The sequence below is a fragment of the Theileria annulata genome, chromosome 2, assembly GCF_000003225.4.
Source record: "Theileria annulata chromosome 2, complete sequence, *** SEQUENCING IN PROGRESS ***".
NCBI classification, from domain to species: Eukaryota; Apicomplexa; class Aconoidasida; order Piroplasmida; family Theileriidae; genus Theileria; species Theileria annulata.
The window spans coordinates 177,660-201,445 of record NC_011099.1 but is presented as its reverse complement, the minus strand read 5'-3'; the positions used below and the strand labels follow the sequence as shown (position 1 = coordinate 201,445).

Sequence of the window (23,786 nt, the reverse complement as noted above, 5' to 3'; positions counted from 1 at the left end):
CCTCACCATCTAATCCTTTAACCCTAAAATATATTTATAAAACTATATAACATGTATTAATGTAGAAAAAAATTATTTCATGATAAATTCTTTAATTTCTTGTAAATTTGAATTTTTTATTGAATATGACATTAAATTTATTGAAATTCCAATTCTTTCCAAATCCTTTAAACTTGTCAAATTACATAAAAATTTATTCAATTCATTTGATTCTGTTGATAATAATTCCAATTCCAACATTATTATTCTTTCTATTTCATTTATATTCTTACTATTATATATATCATTTTTATTACATATTATTAACGCAGTAACGGTGCTTGCTCCAACGGCACCAGTAGTACCAACCGTACCAGCCCCAAAAGGGGCCTTGGAAATACCCTTAGTAATATTGGTATTAGTATCCACGGAAAAAGTATCCGACTCCCCAAAATTAGTTACAGCAGCAATTTTATTCAAAATTTTCTCCTCAGTTACGGTGCTTGGTCCAATGGTACACTCCATAGCTGTAAAATTAGCTCCCTTTCCCTCAGTTACGGTGCTTGGTCTAAGGGTACCTGTAGTTAAGGTATTAGTACCAGGTACAACTGTTATATCCTTACTACTATTAACCTTAGTAATATTAGTATTATAAATACTTTTCCGTGTACCTGACCCCGTTATGGAAGACCCCGTAACGGAAGACCCCGTAACGTAGTTAATAATTTGAAAAAGTATATAAGAAAATTGTTTAATAGATTTTCTACAAGTAGAATCTAATAAAAGAATATATTTACAATTATTAATAAATTTAATATCAATAACATCATATAAATTTATTCTTTTATTATTAATAAAAATTTGGATTAAATTATTCTTTTGTGATGTTACTGTTAATGGAAATTTATTATTCACAAATTTATATACAAAACTAGTCTTACCAGAATTATTCGGTCCAATAACCATAACATTAATACTCTTTCTTCTCAAAATTGAAAAAATTATTAATAAAATAATTAATATTATTATTAATATTATTATTAATATTATTATTAATATTATTTTTTTAAAATTAATTAATTTAATAATTTTATTGTAAAATTGTCCAGATTCCATTTTGATTAATAAAAGTATAAAAATTATTTGTACTTGTAAATTTTATAATAATTTTTTCAATTATAAAATTAAAATCTAAAATCAAATATAAAATAATATTTTTTTTACAATTATTTTCAATATTTTTTAATTTTCCTTCAAATATTATATAAGTATACCTAAAAAAAAATAAATTATCAAAATTAAATAAAAAAAAAATATAATTTTAAAATTTAATTTTAATTATAATTAATTTTAATTTTATTTTTATTTTTATTTAATTCTATTAATTTATTTTTACTTATTACGATTAATTGTTAATAATTTAATATTATTTAATTCTTCATTATAATCTTGTATATATAATTGTAATTCATATAATTTATTATTACCTAAAATAATAATATTAATTTATATTAATTTTATTTATTAAACTTATTGTTTGTAATAAATTTGTAAAATTTGTTTGATTAATGAATATGAAATTATTTTTATTAATTAATATTGTTGTAGAATTTTTTAATGTATTTATTATATGTTTTATTAAATCAATTTCGGTTAAAATTGGTTTTATTGATTTTAATTTCTTTTCTTCAAAATATTTATATAAAAACATTAATATAAATATTGGTATAGATTGATATAATAAAAATTTCAAAAATGGTCTTAATCTTTTCAAATTCAATATATAAATATTTTTTTCATACAATTCTTTAACAAATTGTTGATTATTTTTTTTAATATTTTTTTCTAATAAAAAATTTTATTAATTTTTTTTACCTTTTAATATATTTATATTTTTTTCAGTTGATAAATTATTTTTATTAATTGGTAAATTATTAATTGGTAAATTATTTTTATTAGTTAATTTTATATTTTTATTAATTTGTGTAGAAAAATTTTTATTAAATTTATTAAATAAACGTAAATTATATATTAATCTATTAGACATTATAAAATTATAAATATATATAAATGATTCTAATGTGGGTACCAAAAAATTAATTAACATTAGAAAATTTAATAAAATTTACAAAAATTAGAAAAAATTTAAATAAAATTACAAAAATTAATAAAATTACAAAATTTAATAAAATTACAAAATTTAATAAAATTAGTTTAGAAATTAATAAAATTATTTTTTTTTACAAAAATTTACAAAAATTTAAAAAAATTTAATAAAATTTAGAGAATTTACAAAAATTTAATAAAATTAGTTTAGAAATTAATAAAATTATTTTTTTTTACGAAAATTTAATCAAAATTATTTTTTTTAATAAATTTTTTTAAAATTTATAATTCAGAAATATTATTTAAATATGATTCTTTATTTTTAGCAATTTCAATATTTCTAGCCTAAAAATTAATAATATTAATAATATTAATAATATTAATAATATTAATAAATTATTTTTTAATTATTTTATATTATTTATTTTTTTTAAAATTATTTAATTTTTTATCATAATTTTATTAATTTTATTATTTTTATTTATTTTTTTTGAAAAACATACTTCAAACCATCTTTTTTCATAATTATTACCTCTTATTACACCATCCCATCTATAACCTGGTTCAATATTAAATCTATTCGGAACCATATTATATCTACATTTCGGTATATCATTCTCTAAATCCAATTAATTAAACTAAATTTTAATTTCTAATTTCTAATTTCTAATTTCTAATTTCTAATTTAAAATTTCTAATTTCTAATTTCTAATTTCTAATTTCTAATTTTATTATTATTATTTTTGATATTACGTTGAATAATATTTTGATTAATTGGATCATTCCATCTTAATTTTTCTTTTAATTCTTCATCATATTCTTCATCAATATCATAACTAAACATAAATTAACATAACATAACATAACATAACTTAACTTAACTTAAGACTAGATTAGGACTAATATAATTACACATAATTAACTTAAATTTAATAATAATTTCAATAATTTAACTTAAATTTAACTTAAATTTAACTAAATTTATTTATTGTGAACTTTTGAAATTTTTGATTAATTTTTTTTTCTTCTTCTTGTAATTTTTCTTCCTTTTCTTTTATTTGTACTAATCCTTTACCCCAAATTAATTCCTAAATACAAATTAAACTACTTAATACTCTTAACTACTGTAAACTACTCAATAAACTAAACTATACAAACTACCTAAGACTACTCTAAGACTACTATAGACTACTTAACTATTGTAGATTACTATAGACTCGTTAACTACTCTAAGACTACTATAGACTACTTAACTATTGTAGATTACTTAAGGACTACTAAAGACTACTATAGACTACTTAACTATTGTAGATTACTTAAGGATTACTAAAGACTACTGTAGATTGGTTAACTATATAGGATTACTATAGACTACTCTATACTCTATACTCTATTACTCTACTCTATACTACCATAAATACTCTACTAGATTACTTAGTACTCCTTAACTACTCAATAAACTAAACTACTAATCTTACTAATCTTAACTACTTAATAAACTAAACTATTAATCTTACTAATCTTAACTACTTAATAAACTAAACTACTAATCTTAACTACTCTTAGACTACTGTAGTTAACTACAGTACTTAGGAGTACTACTATAGCTAAGATTACTATAGACTACTACTATAGCTAAGGCTTAACTACTTTAACTACTATAGACTACTTAAGTACTTAATAGCCTAAAATAGAACTTAACTACCTAAATACCCTTAGATAGCGCTAATACCCTAAAATAGCTCTTAAATACCTAAAATAGGCTTTAAAAGCCTTAACTACTCCTAATACTCCTTAACTACTAAACTACTTTAGACTCCGTAACTACTTAAGACCTATTTAAGGCCTATTTAACTACTATAGCTAAGGCTTAACTACATTAACTACTCTTAACTACTAATCTTACTACTTTAACTACTTTAGACTCCGTAACTACTTAAGACCTATTTAAGGCCTATTTAACTACTAAACTACTTTAGACTCCGTAACTACTTAAGACCTATTTAAGGCCTATTTAACTACTATAGCTAAGGCTTAACTACTTTAACTACTATAGCTAAGGCTTAACTACTTTAACTACTATAGCTAAGGCTTAACTACTTTAACTACTAATAAACTACTTAACTCCTATAGACTACTTATTAACTACTCTAAACTACTAATCAACTAATCAAGACTACTTATTAACTACTCTAAACTACTAATCAACTAATCAAGACTACTTATTAACTACTCTAAGCCTTAATACCCTAATACCCTTATATAGCCCTTAAATACCTCTAACTAGCCTTAACTACCTACCTAATACCCTTAAATACTTAACTACTCTTAACTACTAATATACCCTTAAGTACCTAATATACTCTTAACTACTCAATAAACTAAACTATCCAGACTGATTACTAATAAAATTTACTTGTTTTGGTTCTTTTTCTTTTTGTTTTTTCTTCTAAAAATACATTAATATTTTTTTATTTTACTTGATTTAATAATAACCATTGATCTCTTGTTATACGTTTACCATATTTATCACGATATACAATATCATCTTCAATATCCAATTCACTAAACAATAATCAATACAATTAACCCAAACAATAACTAATTAGTCTAATAAATTAACCAATTAGTCTATTAACTAGTTTTATTGTATTACTTAATAACTTTTCTTGGAGGTGATGGTGATTTTGTTTTTTCATCTAAAAAATAAATTTTAATAATTTATTTTATTTTACTGATGGTAAATTGTTTTATAAATTCATCTTCATTAATAACAATTGGTAATTCTTCATCTGATTCTTCAAAATTTATATCATCTATTTCTTCTTCTACATTTATATTACCATAATCTTCTTCTTCTTCAATTATATTAATCTTCTTCATAATTAATATACTAACTCTAAGAACATACTTACACTATGAACATACTACACTATAGAACATACTTACACTATAGAACATTACCACTAGAATCTACTACACTAACCTTCTACACTATAGAACATTACCACTAGAATCTACTACACTAACCTTCTACACTATAGAACATTACCACACTAATCTTTTATATTAACCTTTGTTTATTATTTGTATAATGAAATTTGATATAAAATTATTGGAATTTTATTCAAATATATTTGATATAATTTTTTTATTAATTACTTTATTATTTTATTTATTATTTCTTTTTAAATTAAATTTTACTAAATTAAAATTTAATTTTATATTTTTTTTATCCATTTTTAAATTTCTTTTAAACTTTTTCTTATTTCATAAATTTAATTTTTATATTTCTTTTCTATATAATTTTATTTGGTTTATTATTTTCAAAGGTTATAATAATCTTAAACCATTACATATGATCTCACATACTAATACTAATACAACTACAACTACACATTTAACTCATAAATTACACTAAATAAAATAAATTCATTAATAAAATTTAATTTTATTAATTTTTTTTATTATATATTAAATATATTTTTTTTTAATTTAATCTTTTAATAGCTTCAGTTGGATTCATTGATGGATATTCCATCTCACTACCTTTCTCATTCTCTTTCTCTTTATCTCTCTCATTATCTCGTTCAAGTTCAAGTTGTTTGAAGATTTTTAAGGCTAATGGATCATTTTTACCTTTATATCTACCGAGTATATTTTGTTTGGATAAACTTGGATCAAATGAATCTTGTTCATGTGAATATGGACATTCTTCACCTCTATTACATATACCACGTATCCAAAATGTACATAATCTTGGCTTATTTCTACGATAATATGGAGCAACTCTTGATATTCTCTTCAATATTTCTTCATCTAACAATAAATTTACCGAATGAAATAACATAATTTAAGGTACTAGTAAGACTAATTAAGGGGTAAATAAGATAATTTAAGGAGTAAATAAAGTACTAATTAAGGTACTAGTAAGACTAATTAAGTACTAATTAAGGTACTAGTAAGACTAATTAAGTACTAATTAAGGTACTAGTAAGACTAATTAAGGAGTAAATAAGATAATTTACCGACTAAATAAAGTACTAATTAAGGTACTAGTAAGACTAATTAAGGAGTAAATAAGATAATTTACCGAGTAATTTAAGTACTAATTAAGGGTTTAATAATAGTAATTTAAGTACTAATTAAGGGTTTAATAATAGTAATTTAAGTACTAATTAAGGGTTTAATAACAGTAATTTAAGTACTAATTAAGGTACTAGTAAGACTAATTAAGTACTAATTAAGGGTTTAATAACAGTAATTTAAGGTAATAATTTAGTAAATTTAAGGTAATAATTTGATAAATTTAAGGTGATAAGTTACTGTGTGGATCAATTTGTGGTTCATTATTAGTTTGTATATTATTTAATTTATATATTAAATTTTTATTAGAATCTGGTAATTCTATTGGATTATTCATAAATTTATCTCGTACCTAAAAAAAAATTAATTTAAAAAAAATTAAAATAAAAATTTATTTATTTTATTTATTTTATTTAAAATTTTTTTTATTTATTTTATTTAATTTATTTAATTTATTTTATTTATTTTTATTAACTTGTATTGGTAATCCATATTGTAAATCAAATAAACAAGTTTGACATAAATTTTTAATTTTAGCACAAATTTGACAAATGATAGTTTGTTTATATCTTGATTTTGGTCCTGGTTTCCATCTAAAGATTGTAAATGGACGTTCACATACTTTACATTCTTTACCCATATTCTGTTTCATCATACGTATTAATGGATTTGGTCCTAAACATGTTTCACATAATATTGGAAATTCTGATTTCTCATCTTTCAATATTGTTATATCTCTAGCACTCTCCATCCAAATAATACAACATAACAATTAATTTACTCAATTTTAGATTAATTCAATAAAAATAAAATAATTTAAATAAAATTAAAAATATTTATAAAATTAAAATAAAATTAAATTAATTTAAATTAAAATTTATTTTAAAAAAAAACACCATAACACAATTCAATAAATTAAAATTATTTTTATTTTATTTTATTATAAATTTGTATTAATTTTTTTGATAAACCTTTTATTAATGTTGGATCAAAATAAACAGCTTGACTTTCTATACCACATAAATTTATACCTTTTTTTATTTTAAAATATCCTTCTATACCCCAATTTTTACCCCAAGTATTTTTACATATCCAATATTTTATTTCTTCATCATTTATTATTTCTATACCCCAACCAACTATTATTATAGCATGATTTGTATATTCCCATCCTAAACACAATATTAATTTTAATAAAAAAAAATTAATTTAAAATAAAAAAAAATTAAAATTAATTAAAAAAATAATTTAAATAAATTTGTTAATAAGATAATTATTTTTTACCATTAAGATTATTATATGGTAAATCACATATAATACCATGTTTATAATTATTATTAAATATACCTAAAAAAAAATTAAACTAATAAAATAAAATTAAATAAAATTTTTTTTAAATTAAATTAATTAATTTTTTTTTATTTTTTTTATTTTAATTAATTTTTTTTTAATTTTTTTTATTTTTTTTTATTTTTTTTTATTTTTTTTTCTGACCATTTGTATAATAAAATAATTGTATTGGTGAATAAATTGCTACTGCTATTGGACCATTTGTTATTATTTCATTCATCATATTTATTTCATTTGTACATTCATAACAACCACCAACATATCCATAATTCTCAATATACCTATACAACAATTATTAATAGATATTTACCATTTATTATCATTCTGATCATTAAATTGTTCTATTTGTTCAATTTGTTCAATTTGTTCTATTTGATTATTTTGTTCAATTCGGTTATCTGAGTGGATACCGAATTCTTTAATATGTTTACCAACAAGCATTAAGAAACCACCATAACAACCTTGTGAATATGGCTACAAAAATTTATACATTAGTTTGAAAAAATTTACGGATGTTAATATATCATTAATTGATAATTGAAATTGTTTTAATTTCCAATTATAATTTGGATATAATTTTTTAAATAATATTTGATATCTTTTACTTATTACATATAATGAACTATATATATAACAACTACCACATTCTCCTATAACAAATATATATACAGTATTAAGTATATAGTATTAACTTAGTATAGTATTAAGTATATAGTATAGTATTAAGTTTATAGTATTAACTTAGTATAGTATTTAGTATATAGTATTAACTTAGTATAGTATTTAGTATATAGTATAGTATTTAGTATATAGTATAGTATTTAGTATATAGTATTAACTTAGTATAGTATTTAGTTTATAGTATAGTAGTATGTGTATATGTTACCTTGACTTGTGGTATATATATCTTCTTCAAGACCATTAAATGGATCACCCCAAGTCCTAAATATAATAAAATAAGAATTTTTTACCAATTATTTGGGAAACTTTTTTCCGTAACGGTGACTGGTCCACGACAAGCAGTACCAACAGATCCCGAAGGGCCTACCATACCAACTGCCTTAGTACCAACAGTCCGTAAGGGTCCCTTAGTAACAACTTCCTCACCATCCTCAGTATGCTTAATATCATTAGTAACATCCTTAGAATTATTACTTGACTCCCTGGTTTTAGTTACAACAGCAATTTCATTCAAATTTTTCTCACTAATACACTCCATGGCTGTAGAATTAGCTCCCTTTCCAGTAGTATCAAAAGTGTAATTAGCTCCCTTTCCCGGACTATTAAAAGTGTCATTAACTCCCTTTCCAGTGGTATCGGTATGGGTATTAGAATTAGTACCTGACTCCCCAGTTTTAGTTACAACAGCAATAGTATTAATATTTTTCTCCTCAATAGTATTATTAGTAGTAGTACACTCCATAAGGGTAGAATTAGCTCCCTTTCCCAGGGTATTGGTAGTTGAAGTACCTACTTTAGGAGCAGCAATTTGGATAGTAGAATTTCCTTCCGTAACGGTGCTTGCTCCAGTAGTATCCTCAGTACTGGTACCGTTGGTACGGTTAGAACTGTTTGGTGGACCAGTCACCGTAACGGAAGTATTAAAATTATTTATTACTTGATAATTTACACCTTTACATAATTGTATAAATCTTAATGGTGATATATTTTCATATCCAATTCCCAATTTATTCTTCCAAATCATATTAATTGGATCAATTGGATTATTTATATTATTCTTCCAATTAGTACTAATTGGATTAATTGGATTAATTAGTGAATTTAGAGTATTAATTTTATTATTTGGTGAATTTGGATTAGTTGGAGGAAAATTAGGAGAAAATTGTGAAGGTGTTGAAAATTCTGTAGGTGTAGAAAATTCCAATTCATTATGTGTTGTATTAAAAGTTAAATCAATAATATAATTTTTATTATTATTATATTTTAATTTTTCCATATAAAAACAACCAAATTTATAATTATTATTAATTTTTTTACTATACCAACCTATTTGTAATCTATTTGAATCTGTTACATAACATTTTATATTACCATATTCATCTTCAATATCTAATACAAAATTTATACCAATTAACTTAATTAACTTAATTTTATTTAATTTAATGTAATTTAACTTAATTTAATCTAATTTAATCTAGTTTAATCTAATTTTATCTAGTTTTATCTGGTTAATTAATTTGTTTGATACTTTGTGTAATTTGTTTACATTCATTATTTTTAATATTATTATATTTAAAATAACCTAAAAAAAAAATTTATTTATATTTTGTTACCAAAATAATTTTTATCATTTATATCTATCATTACACCTTCATCATATACTAATGTCCTATAACCATTTTTATTAATATAATTTTATTAATTTAATTTTTATAAATAAATTAATTATTTTATTTTATTTTTTATTAATTTAATTTAATTTTTAATTAAATTCTAATGAAAATTATTAATTTCTATTTTAATTTGTATATTCTAATACCAATGGCCTAGAATTTGATTATTTAATGGATTTTTAATAGTAAAATAAGACCAAGTATTTCTTGGATATAATAATGTTCTATTAAAAAATCGTTCATCAGATAATTCAATAAATTTAACATATAATTCACCATAAATTTCTTGTAAATATTCTTTAAAATTATCAATTTTCAAATTTTCTATATTTTTATTAGGATATGTACTACCACAATTTTGAAATTTATCATATAATTCTGTTTCATATATTTTCCATATACCAATTACATCTTTCTAAAAAAAAAAATTCATTATTCACATAAATAAATTAATTTAAATTAATTAATAAACTAATTAAATTATTTAATAATTTAATAAAATTATTTAATTTAATTTATTTTTAATTAAAATGTGTAATATATTACTGTTAATGTATGTATTGGTAAATCTAATTTAACATGTGATATTATTATTATAAATAATAAAATAAAATATTTTAATTTACACACTTTAAATAACATTGAAAATTATTATAGAATCTAATAACATCAAATAACATGTGGTGTCAACTAATTACATAAATTTCCCTAGAATAAGATTTCTAAAATAAAATTTTGTACTATAATTAAAATTATTAAAAATTTAAAATTATGAATGAAAATTTGGAAGATAATTCTGTTGTTAATTTGAAAGATGAAATAGATTTAAAATTGGATTTAAATAATTATTTATCAGATCAAACTAATACTAATTTAAATACTAATAATATTAATTTGAATAATAAATTGAATAATAAATTGAATAAAAAAGAAATTGAAAAGAATTGGTTTAATATAAGTGAGAAAGAAGTGACTCCAGCTGTTATGAGGGAATGGAAATCAATCCAATTACGTGGTTTTGTTGATCCTAAGAAATTTTATAAAAATTCTAAAAAACTTGAAAACATACCGAAACAATTTCAATTAGGTACTATAGTAACAAATAAATCCAACATTGAAGATACAGTTAACAATGTTACTGGGATTACTAAGAGTAGGAACACAAGTGGGATTAAGAGTAGAAATATCATTAAGAAGACTAGAGTTAGAAAGAAATCTAGTTTAATTACAAGTACAGTTAAGGAAAGTGAATGGGTTAGTAAGAGGTATAGGGATATCCAAAATGAGAAAACCAGTGGTAGGAAAGGCTGGTATCAAAGACAAGTTAAAAAACGTAAAAAAACATAATATTATTCATACAATATTTATTAGTTACAAGTGTAGTTTAATTACTTTAAGTAGTAGTCTGAGCCTTAGTAGTTTTAGGTGTTTCCTTAGTGGTAGACTTAGGGGTATCTTTAGAGGGAGTTTTAGGTGTTTCCTTGGAAGTCTTAGGGGTTTCTTTAGTGCCAGTAGTTTTAGTATGAGTATTAGTAGTAGTTTTAGTGGTTTCCTTAGCGGTAGTCCTGGGTGTTGGTTCCTTCGAATTACCTTTAGTTGTTTCCTTAGAATTACCTTTAGTTAGTTCCTTCGAAACAGTCTTAGTGGTTTCCTTCGTTTTCTTAGGTGATGTCTCATTAGATTTATTTTTAGGAGTTGTTTCTTTGGAATTTTTGACTGTTGTTTCCTTCGAATTACTCTTGGGAGATTCCTCAGAACTCCTCTTTGTTGTCTCGTCAGATCCCTTGGTAGATTCCTCCAAATTCCTCTTTGTTGTCTCCTCAGATATCTTAGGTGAAGTATCCGAATTCCTTCTGGATGTTGTTTCATTAGTATTTTTAGATGGATTATTTGGTGTATTAGTATTAGTACTAGTATTAGTTGGAGTACTAGTAATAGGATTACTTGTACTATTAGCTTGACTATTACTACTATTACTACTGTTAGTACTAGTTTGACCGGGTGTATTAATATTTGGTATATTAATTGTGATATATTTATTTTGATTTTGATACATTTGTATTAATTTAATAAGTGTATTGGATGATACTGTAACATCTTGCCAATTATTTTGTTTAGCAAGTTTCAACACATTTTTAAGGAAATTTAATACTTTTAAACTTGAATTTATTGTTATAGGAAAATTATTTGATACTTTATTTAAAAATATTATTACATTTTTTATTTCTATCCAACTTTGTACAATTGGAGATTCATCCGTTACGGTGCCCGTTACGGTGCTTGCTCCAGCAGTACCAGTAGTAGTTCCCATAGTACTACCCATAGTACTACTAGTACTCTTACTATCCTTATTACCAGCCCCGAAAGGGGCTCCCTTAATACTATTAGTATCCTTATTAGCCTTAGAATCCTTAGTATTACTATCCTTATTACTAGTAGTAGTACTCTTAGTATTACTAGTACTAGTTACAACTGTACTACTATTAACCTTATTACTAGTACTATCTTTATTACTAGTTACAACTGTACTACTACTATCCTTAATACTATTACTATTGTTAGTACTATTAACCTTATTAATGTTAGTTGCTGTTTGACCTGACCCCGTAACGGAAGAAAAAATCGAAAGTAATATGAAATATTCCCATTTTTTTATTACTTGTAATAATTGTTGATATTTAAATTCTTTATTAGGTTGGAATTTAAAAGTAGTACAAAAACAAGGATTATCATAGACTAATTTTTCAAAAGCATCTCTGTCGTTAACCCAAGCTTTAATTAATTGAAATGAATGATTAAAGAAAATAGATAAACTAATAACTTCACGTTCAGTTAAACTACTAATCATTGGTATAAGCATTTTAGTATAACAATTTACAAAATCAAAATAATTAAAATAATTCATCTTATTTTCCAATATTGTATCCACAATCTTACAACAAAATAATGCATTTAATTCTGATACAAATAATCTTGGAAATATTATTCTGGTTATAAATCTCATAGTAATGTGTGGTCCAACCTTATTATCATTTTTTACAAATCTCTTCAAAACTTCTTTTAAATGAGATAATATCATATTTGTATGTTGGATATGTTCATTTTTATCAGTTTCTAATATTGTTATTCGATTCTTTATTCTTTTTATTCTTCTAACAGTATTTCCTATACCTGATGTTAGTTTAGTAATATAATTATCATACTGTTCTACAGGTGTATAAATGTCATATATATTCAAATTGTTTATAAATCCTATAAAATTGTCATCTAAAATGTTATCTACAGTTGGAAATTCTAATTTTCTCTTAAATCTTAGGGGTTGGAGGTCTAAGGAGGATTTGGGGTCTAAGGATGATGGAGGTTGTAGATTAGATTTAGGGTCTAAGGATGATGGAGGTTGTAGATTAGATTTAGGTTGTAGAGTATTTTTAGGGTCTAAGGTAGATTTCATTTCTACTGTGGATTTAGGTCCTACAGTTGACTTAGGTTCTACAGTAGATTCCGATCCTACTGTTGATCCGGGTTCTCTATCTTCAGTTACAGGTTTAGTAAATTCTACAGTAGTTTCTATTTCTGTACATTTAACTGTATTAATAAATTGTAATTGATTTAATGTAAAAAATTTCATTAATAATTGTTTATTTGGTAATAAAAATGTTTGTTGATTGAGTTGTAAAAAGTTAATTAAAAGTATTAATAAATTATTAAACTTATCAACAATAGACAAGAGTAATTTACAATTATTAAAATTACTATCATATAATAATTCATTAATTAATCTTCCCAATACTATAACAAGTGAATTAATAAAAAATGGTCTACAAATTACTTTTATTAATGATTTTTTATTTATTTCTTCATCTAAATTTGTTATTGATTCATTTTTTAATGAATAACTTCCACATTGACATAATAATTGTTCTTGTGTCATTTTATTCATATCAACATCTATCATTCCACCTATTATTTCTATTAATCTTATTAAATAATCCAATACATTATATATTATATAAATTATATTATAATAATTTTCTATACAAATTCCGATTATTTTTATTTCCGTAACGGAGTGAGGTTCACGGCAACCAGTACTAACAGCCCCCAAAGGGGCTTCCTTAGTATCCTTACTATCTACGGAAAAAGTACTCGACTCCCTAGAATTAGTTACAATGGCAATTTTATTAGTATTATTCTCAGTAGTACACTCCATACCCATAGAATTAGCTCCCTTTCCCTCAGTTACGGTGCTTGCTACAAGGGTACTAACATTACTCATACTACCCTTAGAACTATCCTTACTATCCTTACCATCCTTAATATCCTTAGTACTAACTCCCTTAGTACTCATACCAACTCCATCACTATCCTCATTATCCTTACTATCTCCATTATCCTTAGTATCTCCAGTATCCATAGTGTGATTTAGTATATTTGTTTGATTTGTACGACATAATATTAAATGATTAGAAATGGAAAAATTGAGTAATAAAATTAATATTGTTATAATTGGTATAATATCACATTCAGTATGTCTTTTATATATTTTACATAATATTATACTATTTATATACATTTTATTATTCTCTTCTTCTATTATATTATTATTATCTTCTAATCTATTTTTACTCAAACTATATTCTTTCATATACGTTACGGTGCTTGCTCCAGCAGTACCCATAGTACTACTAGTACCCATAGTATTAGTAGTAACAGTACCTGTACCGATGATACTAGACAACTTACCAGTAGTATTATTAGTACTAGTATTGGTAAGATATATTAAATTAATAGTTAATTGATATATAAAAATATCAATAGTATATGATAAGAAATATTTAGTTAATTCACAAAGTGGTAAGAGTAAATTATTAAATAATTCAGATTGTTTTATTATTAATATAGAAACAGAAAATGGATTTATAGCACTAATTGCTGTTATTATTGATACTATAGAACGTATTGTTGGACTTTTTATTGATTTTAATAATTCAAATGTTATCTTCTTAAATATATTCTTCAATTTATAATTATATCCTTCATATAATTTCTTTATCATATCCATTTGATAATTATAATATAAATTAACTAATCTATTCCAAATCTTCTTATTCCTTTGTTCAGTATTCATAGTACCACTAACTCCCACACTATTAGTACTAACTCCTTCACTATTAGTATTAACTCCAGTAGTTTCCATTTTCTCATTAATTTGTTCAATATTCATTTTCTCAGTATTAATTTGTTGTTTAGAATTTAAGATTTGTAATGTTTTAGAATATATTTGATATCTTTCAAGTGTTGTAAATTGTTTTAATATATTCCAAATTCTATCTGATATTTGAAAATTACCTTCACAACAATTCATTATACTAAATATTATATATTTATATAATAATTTTTTTATCATCCTCTTTACAATCAAATGTTTGTCCTCGGTATTCAGTGCCTGTAAATTACTATCCCTTGTCTTTAAATTACTATCCCTTGTCTTTAAATTACTATCCACTGTCTTTAAATTACTATCGCACGTCTTTAAATCACTATCCTCCGTAGATAAACTACTATCCTTAGTCCTTAAATTACTATCCGAACTCCTTAAATCACTATCCACTGTAGATAAACTACTATACCCTGTATGTTTATTGATTTTAGTTAAAATTATTTGTAAATATGTTAAAATATTATTGAACATTATAATATTTTCACTACATCTGAATCCAACAAATTTTAAATAATATTCCAATTTCTTAATTATTATCAATTCATTATCTAAATCAATTCCTCTAGAAACTTCTGGAATATTCCTATAGACTACTGATGTATTTAATATTTTATTCATAATATTGGTTAAAGATACTGTTACTGAAGTATTTAAGAATATTGGATAATTTATAGTATATAAATGTAATATGTATGAATAACAAATATCCCATAATTCACCTTCAAAATCAGTACATTGATTTAAAAGAGTTGATAGGACTAAGAATTTACCAGATTCCATTAAATAAATACATTCCTTCAAGTAATGATAATTATCTATCCTTAGTAATATTGAATAATCATTAGATTCATATTTATTAATCATATTTTCTAATAATGTCAGACTAGTTTTTCTTATTTTATTTTCTTTATCCAATTTTGTACTCATATGTTCTTCTTTCATTCTAGTACTCATATGTTCTTTATCCAATTTTGTACTCATATGTTCTTCTTTCATTCTAGTACTCATATGTTCTTCTTTCATTCTAGTAGATCTTTTATATTTTGGATTTAAACAATTTAAGTTCAAATGTGATGTTACTAATTTCTTTAATAATGGTATTGGTATAGTTAAATTATCTCTTGTATCTTTATTTGGACTTGTTTTAAGTATATTTAAAAAATGATTTGATATATTTGAAAGTAATTCATCTGATGGATCCAAATAATTATATACCACATCAATCTTTAATAATTTTTCTGAAATCAACATTCCAACAATTTTATATATATTATCATTTGAATATCCATTCAAATTCTCATTAACATTTACATTTTCTAAATTTTTTTCATCTTTTCCATTTTTTTCATTTAATTTTCCATTTTTTCCATCCAATTTTCCATTTTTCTCATTTTTTTCTTCTAATTCTTTAATTAATTGTTTATTATTATTTATTCTTAAAAGTTTATCTTTATTTTGATAATTATTCTTTAAATAGAGTAAAACTACATATGAAATCTTGGAAGGATAACTCTTGAGTATTTTCATGACAAACTCATCGGAATGATTAGTTAAAACTAACCATTTTAATACTTCATACAGTGTACGAATTGGGCATAATTTATACATACCACTGATCTTGTTAACTGTGGCTACTACAGTATCTGGATCTAACTCCTTTAATTTATTCTGAGCTTGTTTAGGCCTTTGAACCACATCAAATCTTAATCCATTCCTACCATGTTTATCTACTAGTGAGGAGAGGTAATTTGAAAGTGCAGTATATCCGTGGTAACTTTCTCTAAACAGATTATATATCTTAAGAACATAGTTGTTCTTGGTCCTTTCTCTTATTGAGATCTTTACGAGACCTTCTGAGTAGTTACAGCTGTCCAGCTTTGCTGGGTCTATCACTGAAATAATTTCCATACTCGAGACCAATCCAAAATTTTCAAGAGATTCAAGGAATAGCAATAAATTCTGCCTCTTCTTGGTGTCATCCAGAAAGAATGAAACAAGGTCCAAGACCTTAAAAACCAATGTTGAATTTTTACTAACTCCGTGAAACTTAGTTCTAAGTGCATCCACAGACGTCACTGGGTTTATGGTTCCATTTGCCACTGAGCTTACAAACTTAAATAATGTCAAGTCAACTTCATCTTCGAAGTTTTCTAACATTTCCAACACATTCTTGTCAACCATAGATTGTGAATTCTTATACAATTCTCTCTTAGACTCGGTGGATAAAGTTCTTGATGTAATCTTAGAAGAATTAGCATTAGATTGAGAATTAGTGGATTCAACTAGTCTTGTATTCTTATAATCTGGACCTCCTGGTCCATTGGTGTTTGGGTGATTTGTTTTTTTATGATCTGTGTTAGTTGAATAACTTTCTAATTCTTTTTCTTGACTGGGATTTCTACTACTTTTACTGACTTCTGGTACTTCCAGACTCTCACTTTTCCTTCTACCTTCTGTTGTAATGTTTTTATGTTGTTCATCTTTGGAATCTGTATCCAATTTCCTCTTTGAATTTTTTTGTGGTTCTTTTTGTAACTTTTGGTTCACCTTTTCAGGTTCTTCCTTTTCAGTTTCGTCAATTGACTTCCTTTTAATTCTAGGCTTACCCTTTTCCATTATTTAGGGCGAGATTTATCCTGAATATATATTTTATATAGAAATTTCATTTTATAATAAATTATTATTAAATATTTAGAAAATTTTAATTGGATTCCCCATGTGTAAAAATAACTTTTAAATATTCATATACATTAACAAATGTTTAACAAAATTATTATACATTAAAAAATATCTTCTTCTTCTTGTTTTAATTCTTGTGATTTTACTTCATTTTCTTCCTCATCAGAGTTTAACTAATAGTATATTATTAGGGTAAATAAATTATAGTCAAATATTCTATATACTTTCAACTTTGTATAACAAAATTTTATCAATTTTAACTGTTAGATTTACCTTTGAAAATACTTCCTTTTGCCATCCGAAATAGATAATATTACAGGTTTTATCGTCCATTGATCCTAAGGATTCGGCCTTGTCAACCAATATTTTAGCTGCCTTCTTGGGATCATATCCCGAATTTATACAATTCATAACAAAATCAACAATTTCCTATAAAATCATTAGAATTAACATCCTTTAATCCATAATATAAGATTATGTAAATACCTGTGAAGTTAGAACATCGGTTATACCATCAGTACACTGTACTAGGAAAATGAAATTATCGAAATCGACGTCATGGACGTAGAGGTCAACTTGAGAACTGATGATATTGTTTGGTGATTTCAAGATGAAATCTCCTATGGCTCTAGAGGTAGAAATTGCACAAACAATTCGATTTCCTTTACGTAAAACAGCTCTCCAACAACCTTGTACATGTTCTACAAATCCTTTATTTTTCAAAATTCGTTCCTTTTCCAATTTATCATCTGGTTTATGTTCCCTTGTTAGATCCTTGGCCACGTACTTATCGCCCTCTTTTACACATAAAATTGACCTCGAGTCACCCAAATTTGCTAAAATCAATTTCAACGAACCGAATGAATCTGGTCCATAGAAGAATGCCAAATTCAAGGTACTACCGTCTAAAATGAACTCTTTTCGGGCATAGGAACAAAAATTATTATCCACCATTTGTACTCCTTTAGAAATAGAGTATAGAAACACGTTCACTTCATCACTCAACTCATTTGACCCTTTATTTGTACTAGAGTTATCTTCTATAGCATCTTCCTGGTCCTCTTCATCCAGAGTTTCGTTATTAGTATTTGAGGGGAATTCGTTTATTGAAAAATTTGCATTCCCTGTAGAAAATAACTTTCTCTTCTTAAAACTGGAGCTGCACTGTATATTCTGTAAAAAAACAGTTAAAATATTGTTCTTCAAATGTTTTACAATATAGTCTGAGCATCTAAATGAATATTGAATCAGAAATTAAGTTACTTTGGGCCGTAGTGACCGTCAAATACTCCTGAAAAATAGCACAAAGCTTTGGAATCTGTTAGATATTGAATTGACATACATTCTCTTGTTATGAACCGATCTTCATTCTCAATCTTGGTTTCAAGATTTCCCTAAATTTTAATATTTTAATCTTGGAAATTAAATTTATTACAAACCTTTCTCGATTCAGTTCCCGCGATAAGATCTTTATTAAAATCCATTGAAAAATCTTCTGAATCATTTTCTAGATCACTTTCTAATTGATTAGAATCCCCAACTTCATCTGGATATTCTACATTTTCATCTACATATTGTACATCTTCATAAAGATAATCATGGTCTGGATAATTTTCTTCATTTTTAGTCTCGAAATATTTTAAATCTGGTATTATTGTTTGTGATTCAATATGGAAATATACATGTTCTTCTGAATTGTACATCCATTTTTGAGATTCATGAGTATACCATTTACTATCCTCACCAGAATCTCCACAAATTACCCATTCACCATCTTCTGGAATCTCCAGCCCATTATTCTAATCAAAAATTTTTTTAATTTAAATTTACCGGCAAATTGTTTTCATTTACCATTTGTTTTTAAATTAGAATAAATAAACATAAATATTATAAAAATATAAAATTATTACATCTAACGTTCTATAGAAACATTTAATTTAAAATGTGCGATTTGTGAATATTCTGGAATAATAGAAACAGCACAAAGAGCCTAATGTGGGATTAGTGGGTTTCACTCACCTTTATCACATATACAATTATTAATTTTTCCGGCTTTTTAAGATCTACTTTATATTCTTTCCCCATCAGTTCATTAACTATATCCAAAACTTGTTCCCTTCCAAGAGCGTTTGAATTTGTTCGTTTAAATTCCAACGCCCAGGTTACCATGGATTCCATTTTATCTGATTCTTCATCCTCTTTTCTACTATTATAATTTTCTTTATCTTCTGATTCATTATTTATTTTATCTTCATCTGTAGAAGGTTCTTTTAATTTAGTTACTTTACAAGAATTTGCTAAACTAAGTGGAAACTCTTTTGAAATCAAAGACTTGAGGGTACATCTTAAATCTTCTTCCTTCGCTTCACAAATATAATCCACAGGAACAATTCTTGATAAAAATCTGGCTGAATAACTTTTGTTATTTTTAATTTCTTTGAATATTTCACTAACATATTTGGAAGGAGTGTCCTCTATTTTCTTAAAATAAACGTAATCTAATCCTTTTGAAATACAAGGTCCTGGAACAAATCTATTGAATTCTTGGTTTAGATTCTCCAGTTCAGATTTCAATAACATTTCCTTATCTACATGATCAACATTTCTTGAACAGATCGAAGCGTCGGGATGGAATCTCTCCGAATGCTGTAATATAATTTAAATTGTTTTGATTTTAATTATTAGTATTTTTTACCTGTCTGAGAATATATAAAATTTCTTGCATAGCATCTTTATGTTTTCCAGTAATAGAACATGAGATCAAAATGCCTTTTGATCCAGGAACCAATTTACCAGACTCTTGTTTGAGCTTCTAAAATAAAAAATCAATTCAAAACATTTTAAAATCAATATATATTGATAAGTATTAAGTTTAATTGTTAAAATTAGCTGTGAATATATGATATTATAAATTATATTAGTAACCTTCCATTTAGGACCAAAATTATTAATTGATCTCTTCATATATAAAAATTAAATAAATATATATTAGAATTTTTAATATATATATTTAAATTATTGATCCCAACAGAACAACAATATATGAACATATTAGATACACATTTGAATACAAAAATATTCTTACATAATTAGATAATATATAATATCAGTTAATCGGTATATAATTCTTTGATTACCATACATTCAAATCTCACTTATAATGTTACACACACTAATCTTGATAAAATATGTTCTAATAACCGTGAACCCATAACGCGAATTAAAGTTCTACATAACTGTTATGATCATCTAACAACCTAATTCAAACCCTCAACATCAATAAACAGATGATTCAATATCATTTCGTAATATCTTCAATTACTCACACATGATCATGAAATATTCTATAACTCTGATCATCCAAAACTCGATCAAAAACTCCTGATCCATAAATGTTATATCCAATATTAGTAGATCCAATTACACATCTAATATTTATTTGATACCCCATCCATTGATCAATGATATTGATTGAGATCATTTTGCATTATTTTTTGCACACCTACATTGTACATAATGAATCTAGTAACATCTGGAATAATTTTATACTCATTGTATATATGTGTATGTATGGATCCTGAAGATGGATCTGAGCATGAATCTGCAGTTGTAGATGGAGATGATGCAACGGAACCTCCCCCATATGAAACAGTCGTACAAAATCCTAACCCACCGCCATACCACCATGGCTATCATTTTGTTCATACTCATACATCAGGCACAGATGATGATGATCCGCCTCCACCCTATACACCTGAACCACAAAATTATCCATTACCACCACTAAATCAACAATCTCAAGCATCTTATACTTATCCCTATTATTCGCCAAGATCAGTAGATTCTCGGTCACCTACCGGATCAGATGCTACACCGGATTATTATGGTTCATCTTTATATGGACAAGGTGCCACGGGGTATACACCATCTCTATCAACTACTTCACAAGCTGCTTCAGATCAATTACCACCAGATGAATTACAATTAGTGGATTTAGATACAAAGAGTAAGTGTTCTTCTAATAGCACATTATTTTCAACACACCTGATAAAAGTAAAGGGCATGATTCATAAATACTCTCCCAAAGAAGGCTTCGGATACAAAAAAATAACACATGGCAATGTTGTGGTTTGGTCAATGGAAAATGGAATATATGCAACAAAAGCATCAGTGATTGGCGTTGGTTTTGGTAGTAAGCAAATAACTATAGAATTAATTAATGGCATTACAATTAATCTTAAGAAGAGAGGTCATAAGAAGGAATGGGTACAAGTAACACCAAGATAAGTTTTATCAGCATTCCAATTAAAATTTTAATTTTTAAATTCCAATTTAATGTTACAATGAGTTCAGCATTAATATTATTAAAAAATTTTAAGAGATATATTACTTGTATACAATTTAGAAAGTAAAATACAAATCCGATCTTCAGATATCATTTAACTATCATGAATAAGGATATTTGTTCAATGAACTATGAAAGCCGATCAAAGCTTCAAGATGAATAAACACATAGATCCAAAATCCCATTTCCTAACATATTTATTTATTCACACATGGATCTGAAATATTCTGATTGTCTAAAGATCTAATTCAAAACTCCAGATCAATTGATCTAGATCTAAACTGTTATTTTACATATTAGTAGATCCAGATACACATCTAATATTTATTTGATACCCCATCCATTGATCAATGATATTGTTTGAGATTGGTATGAATATTATTATCACGTGATCATATTCATAATCAATAATGAATCTAGTAACATCTGGAATAATTTTATATTCATTCTATATATGTGTATGTATGGATCCTGATGGAGCTGAACCTGAAAAAAGTGATTCGGGTATTAGATTTTACGGAGATGGTGAACCAGTTAAAAGTGATATGATGCCAACAGAAGAGGAAGCAAAAGGTGCTCTTGGCCCTCCTGTATGTACACCAGGTGATTGTGGTCCACCAACACCAGGTCACGGGACGCCAGGTTATCCATCGGAGGCAGCAGAAGGTTATGGAACATCAGATTATAGTCCTTATGTTCCACGTCCCTATGGTCAGTCATCACCAGGCTCCTATGGAGCACCAGGTTACGGTTATTATGTTCCAGGTGGTTATGGAACACCACGTCATAGTACAACACAAGGTTATCGAACACCAGTTTATTGTCCTTGTTTTCCGGGTCCTTATGGAACACCAGGTGCTACTGGTTACGGTGGATATATACCCCAAGGTCCTTACGGTGCAAGACATAGTTATTATTCTCCAGGTGGTTATGGATCGCCACGTTATCCAACACAACCAAGTCCTTATAGAGCAACAAGCGGTAATGGAGCCGGTGCATCAGGAGATGCCGGAAGTCCAGGTCAACAAACTGATCAACCAAGCGGTCCGCCTACTCGAGCTCCAGATGGAACAAAATTATTTTCAATAGACGCAAAAACGGGGTCGAATTGTTCAAATGTTATTGTTAAAGAATATATATCAGGACGACATAATCGTTTTCACCGTAGGTTAAACCCTAAACCAGGATTTGGATTTAATTCCGTGAGTTATAACGGTGTTTCAGTTTGGGAAATGAGAGTAGACAAATATGCAACCGAAGTTTTTTTATATCCGTTAAGGTCTCCACAAAAAACTATTTTAATCATGCTAATTGATGGCATAATAAAGACTTTTAAAAGGAAAGGAAAAAATAAACCATGGAAAGAAAAAGATGTAAATATTAGAGGAGAGTTATTTATTAGACAAGCACTTTCTTGAAATTATTATAAATATAGTTGATCCATGAATATTAAAGTTGGCTGTGAATATATAAAAGATCATATTAGATAGAGGAATATTCTTACATAATTTTATATATCCTTAGTTGTTATATAATTGTATGATCATTGTATACTCAACTCTCATAATGTTACACACTAATATTGATAGAGTATGATCTAATAATCATGAAACAGTAATGAAATTAAAGATCTACATAGATCACTATTGTGATCATACAAAACTCC

At 25.3% G+C, this 23,786-nt stretch overlaps 11 protein-coding genes across 11 annotated transcripts, besides 7 other annotated features; 4 read left to right on the top strand and 7 right to left on the bottom strand.

Annotated features, from left to right (window-relative positions):
• Nucleotides 1–72: 72 nt before the first annotated feature.
• Nucleotides 73–2,026, bottom strand: TA15635 (uncharacterized protein; the record flags this gene model as incomplete). Its single annotated transcript, XM_946741.1, has 5 exons — nucleotides 73–1,127; nucleotides 1,204–1,253; nucleotides 1,376–1,466; nucleotides 1,510–1,824; nucleotides 1,855–2,026. The coding sequence occupies 5 exons, from the start codon at nucleotides 2,024–2,026 to the stop codon at nucleotides 73–75; spliced, it is 1,683 nt and encodes a 560-aa protein (XP_951834.1).
• Nucleotides 973–1,041: a sequence feature (2 probable transmembrane helices predicted for TA15635 by TMHMM2.0 at aa 91-109 and 239-261).
• Nucleotides 1,670–1,726: a sequence feature (2 probable transmembrane helices predicted for TA15635 by TMHMM2.0 at aa 91-109 and 239-261).
• Nucleotides 2,027–2,367: 341 nt separating the features above from the next.
• Nucleotides 2,368–2,929, bottom strand: TA15640 (uncharacterized protein; the record flags this gene model as incomplete). Its single annotated transcript, XM_946740.1, has 3 exons — nucleotides 2,368–2,430; nucleotides 2,589–2,704; nucleotides 2,839–2,929. 3 exons carry the CDS (start codon nucleotides 2,927–2,929, stop codon nucleotides 2,368–2,370), a joined length of 270 nt encoding a protein of 89 aa, XP_951833.1.
• Nucleotides 2,930–4,556: 1,627 nt separating this feature from the next.
• TA15645 (uncharacterized protein) lies at nucleotides 4,557–4,968 on the bottom strand (the record flags this gene model as incomplete). The annotated part of the gene is made up of 3 exons (XM_946739.1): nucleotides 4,557–4,650; nucleotides 4,742–4,784; nucleotides 4,821–4,968. 3 exons carry the CDS (start codon nucleotides 4,966–4,968, stop codon nucleotides 4,557–4,559), a joined length of 285 nt encoding a protein of 94 aa, XP_951832.1.
• Nucleotides 4,969–5,179: 211 nt separating this feature from the next.
• Nucleotides 5,180–5,290: a sequence feature (Signal anchor predicted for TA15650 by SignalP 2.0 HMM (Signal peptide probability 0.000, signal anchor probability 0.997) with cleavage site probability 0.000 between residues 37 and 38).
• Nucleotides 5,180–5,506, top strand: TA15650 (uncharacterized protein; the record flags this gene model as incomplete). Its single annotated transcript, XM_946738.1, has 1 exon — nucleotides 5,180–5,506. One exon carries the CDS (start codon nucleotides 5,180–5,182, stop codon nucleotides 5,504–5,506), a length of 327 nt encoding a protein of 108 aa, XP_951831.1.
• Nucleotides 5,207–5,275: a sequence feature (3 probable transmembrane helices predicted for TA15650 by TMHMM2.0 at aa 10-32, 39-58 and 62-84).
• Nucleotides 5,294–5,353: a sequence feature (3 probable transmembrane helices predicted for TA15650 by TMHMM2.0 at aa 10-32, 39-58 and 62-84).
• Nucleotides 5,363–5,431: a sequence feature (3 probable transmembrane helices predicted for TA15650 by TMHMM2.0 at aa 10-32, 39-58 and 62-84).
• Nucleotides 5,507–5,575: 69 nt separating the features above from the next.
• TA15655 (uncharacterized protein) lies at nucleotides 5,576–6,922 on the bottom strand (the record flags this gene model as incomplete). The annotated part of the gene is made up of 3 exons (XM_946737.1): nucleotides 5,576–5,904; nucleotides 6,412–6,523; nucleotides 6,647–6,922. 3 exons carry the CDS (start codon nucleotides 6,920–6,922, stop codon nucleotides 5,576–5,578), a joined length of 717 nt encoding a protein of 238 aa, XP_951830.1.
• A 176-nt stretch (nucleotides 6,923–7,098) lies between these two features.
• Nucleotides 7,099–10,517, bottom strand: TA15665 (cathepsin-like cysteine protease, putative; the record flags this gene model as incomplete). The annotated part of the gene is made up of 11 exons (XM_946736.1): nucleotides 7,099–7,343; nucleotides 7,456–7,518; nucleotides 7,666–7,802; nucleotides 7,832–7,995; nucleotides 8,032–8,171; nucleotides 8,408–8,463; nucleotides 8,493–9,591; nucleotides 9,731–9,784; nucleotides 9,816–9,871; nucleotides 10,022–10,290; nucleotides 10,422–10,517. 11 exons carry the CDS (start codon nucleotides 10,515–10,517, stop codon nucleotides 7,099–7,101), a joined length of 2,379 nt encoding a protein of 792 aa, XP_951829.1.
• Nucleotides 10,446–10,517: a sequence feature (Signal peptide predicted for TA15665 by SignalP 2.0 HMM (Signal peptide probability 0.663, signal anchor probability 0.260) with cleavage site probability 0.331 between residues 24 and 25).
• Nucleotides 10,518–10,646: 129 nt separating this feature from the next.
• On the top strand, nucleotides 10,647–11,222 carry TA15670 (uncharacterized protein; the record flags this gene model as incomplete). The annotated part of the gene is made up of 1 exon (XM_946735.1): nucleotides 10,647–11,222. The coding sequence occupies one exon, from the start codon at nucleotides 10,647–10,649 to the stop codon at nucleotides 11,220–11,222; it is 576 nt and encodes a 191-aa protein (XP_951828.1).
• Nucleotides 11,223–11,268: 46 nt separating this feature from the next.
• On the bottom strand, nucleotides 11,269–17,712 carry TA15675 (uncharacterized protein; the record flags this gene model as incomplete). Its single annotated transcript, XM_946734.1, has 1 exon — nucleotides 11,269–17,712. The coding sequence occupies one exon, from the start codon at nucleotides 17,710–17,712 to the stop codon at nucleotides 11,269–11,271; it is 6,444 nt and encodes a 2,147-aa protein (XP_951827.1).
• Nucleotides 17,713–17,876: 164 nt separating this feature from the next.
• On the bottom strand, nucleotides 17,877–20,739 carry TA15680 (uncharacterized protein; the record flags this gene model as incomplete). The annotated part of the gene is made up of 8 exons (XM_946733.1): nucleotides 17,877–17,948; nucleotides 18,049–18,204; nucleotides 18,262–19,006; nucleotides 19,039–19,169; nucleotides 19,215–19,574; nucleotides 19,795–20,421; nucleotides 20,471–20,587; nucleotides 20,701–20,739. 8 exons carry the CDS (start codon nucleotides 20,737–20,739, stop codon nucleotides 17,877–17,879), a joined length of 2,247 nt encoding a protein of 748 aa, XP_951826.1.
• A 552-nt stretch (nucleotides 20,740–21,291) lies between these two features.
• TA15685 (uncharacterized protein) lies at nucleotides 21,292–22,062 on the top strand (the record flags this gene model as incomplete). The annotated part of the gene is made up of 1 exon (XM_946732.1): nucleotides 21,292–22,062. The coding sequence occupies one exon, from the start codon at nucleotides 21,292–21,294 to the stop codon at nucleotides 22,060–22,062; it is 771 nt and encodes a 256-aa protein (XP_951825.1).
• Nucleotides 22,063–22,530: 468 nt separating this feature from the next.
• On the top strand, nucleotides 22,531–23,538 carry TA15690 (uncharacterized protein; the record flags this gene model as incomplete). Its single annotated transcript, XM_946731.1, has 1 exon — nucleotides 22,531–23,538. The coding sequence occupies one exon, from the start codon at nucleotides 22,531–22,533 to the stop codon at nucleotides 23,536–23,538; it is 1,008 nt and encodes a 335-aa protein (XP_951824.1).
• Between the last annotated feature and the right edge of the window lie 248 nt (nucleotides 23,539–23,786).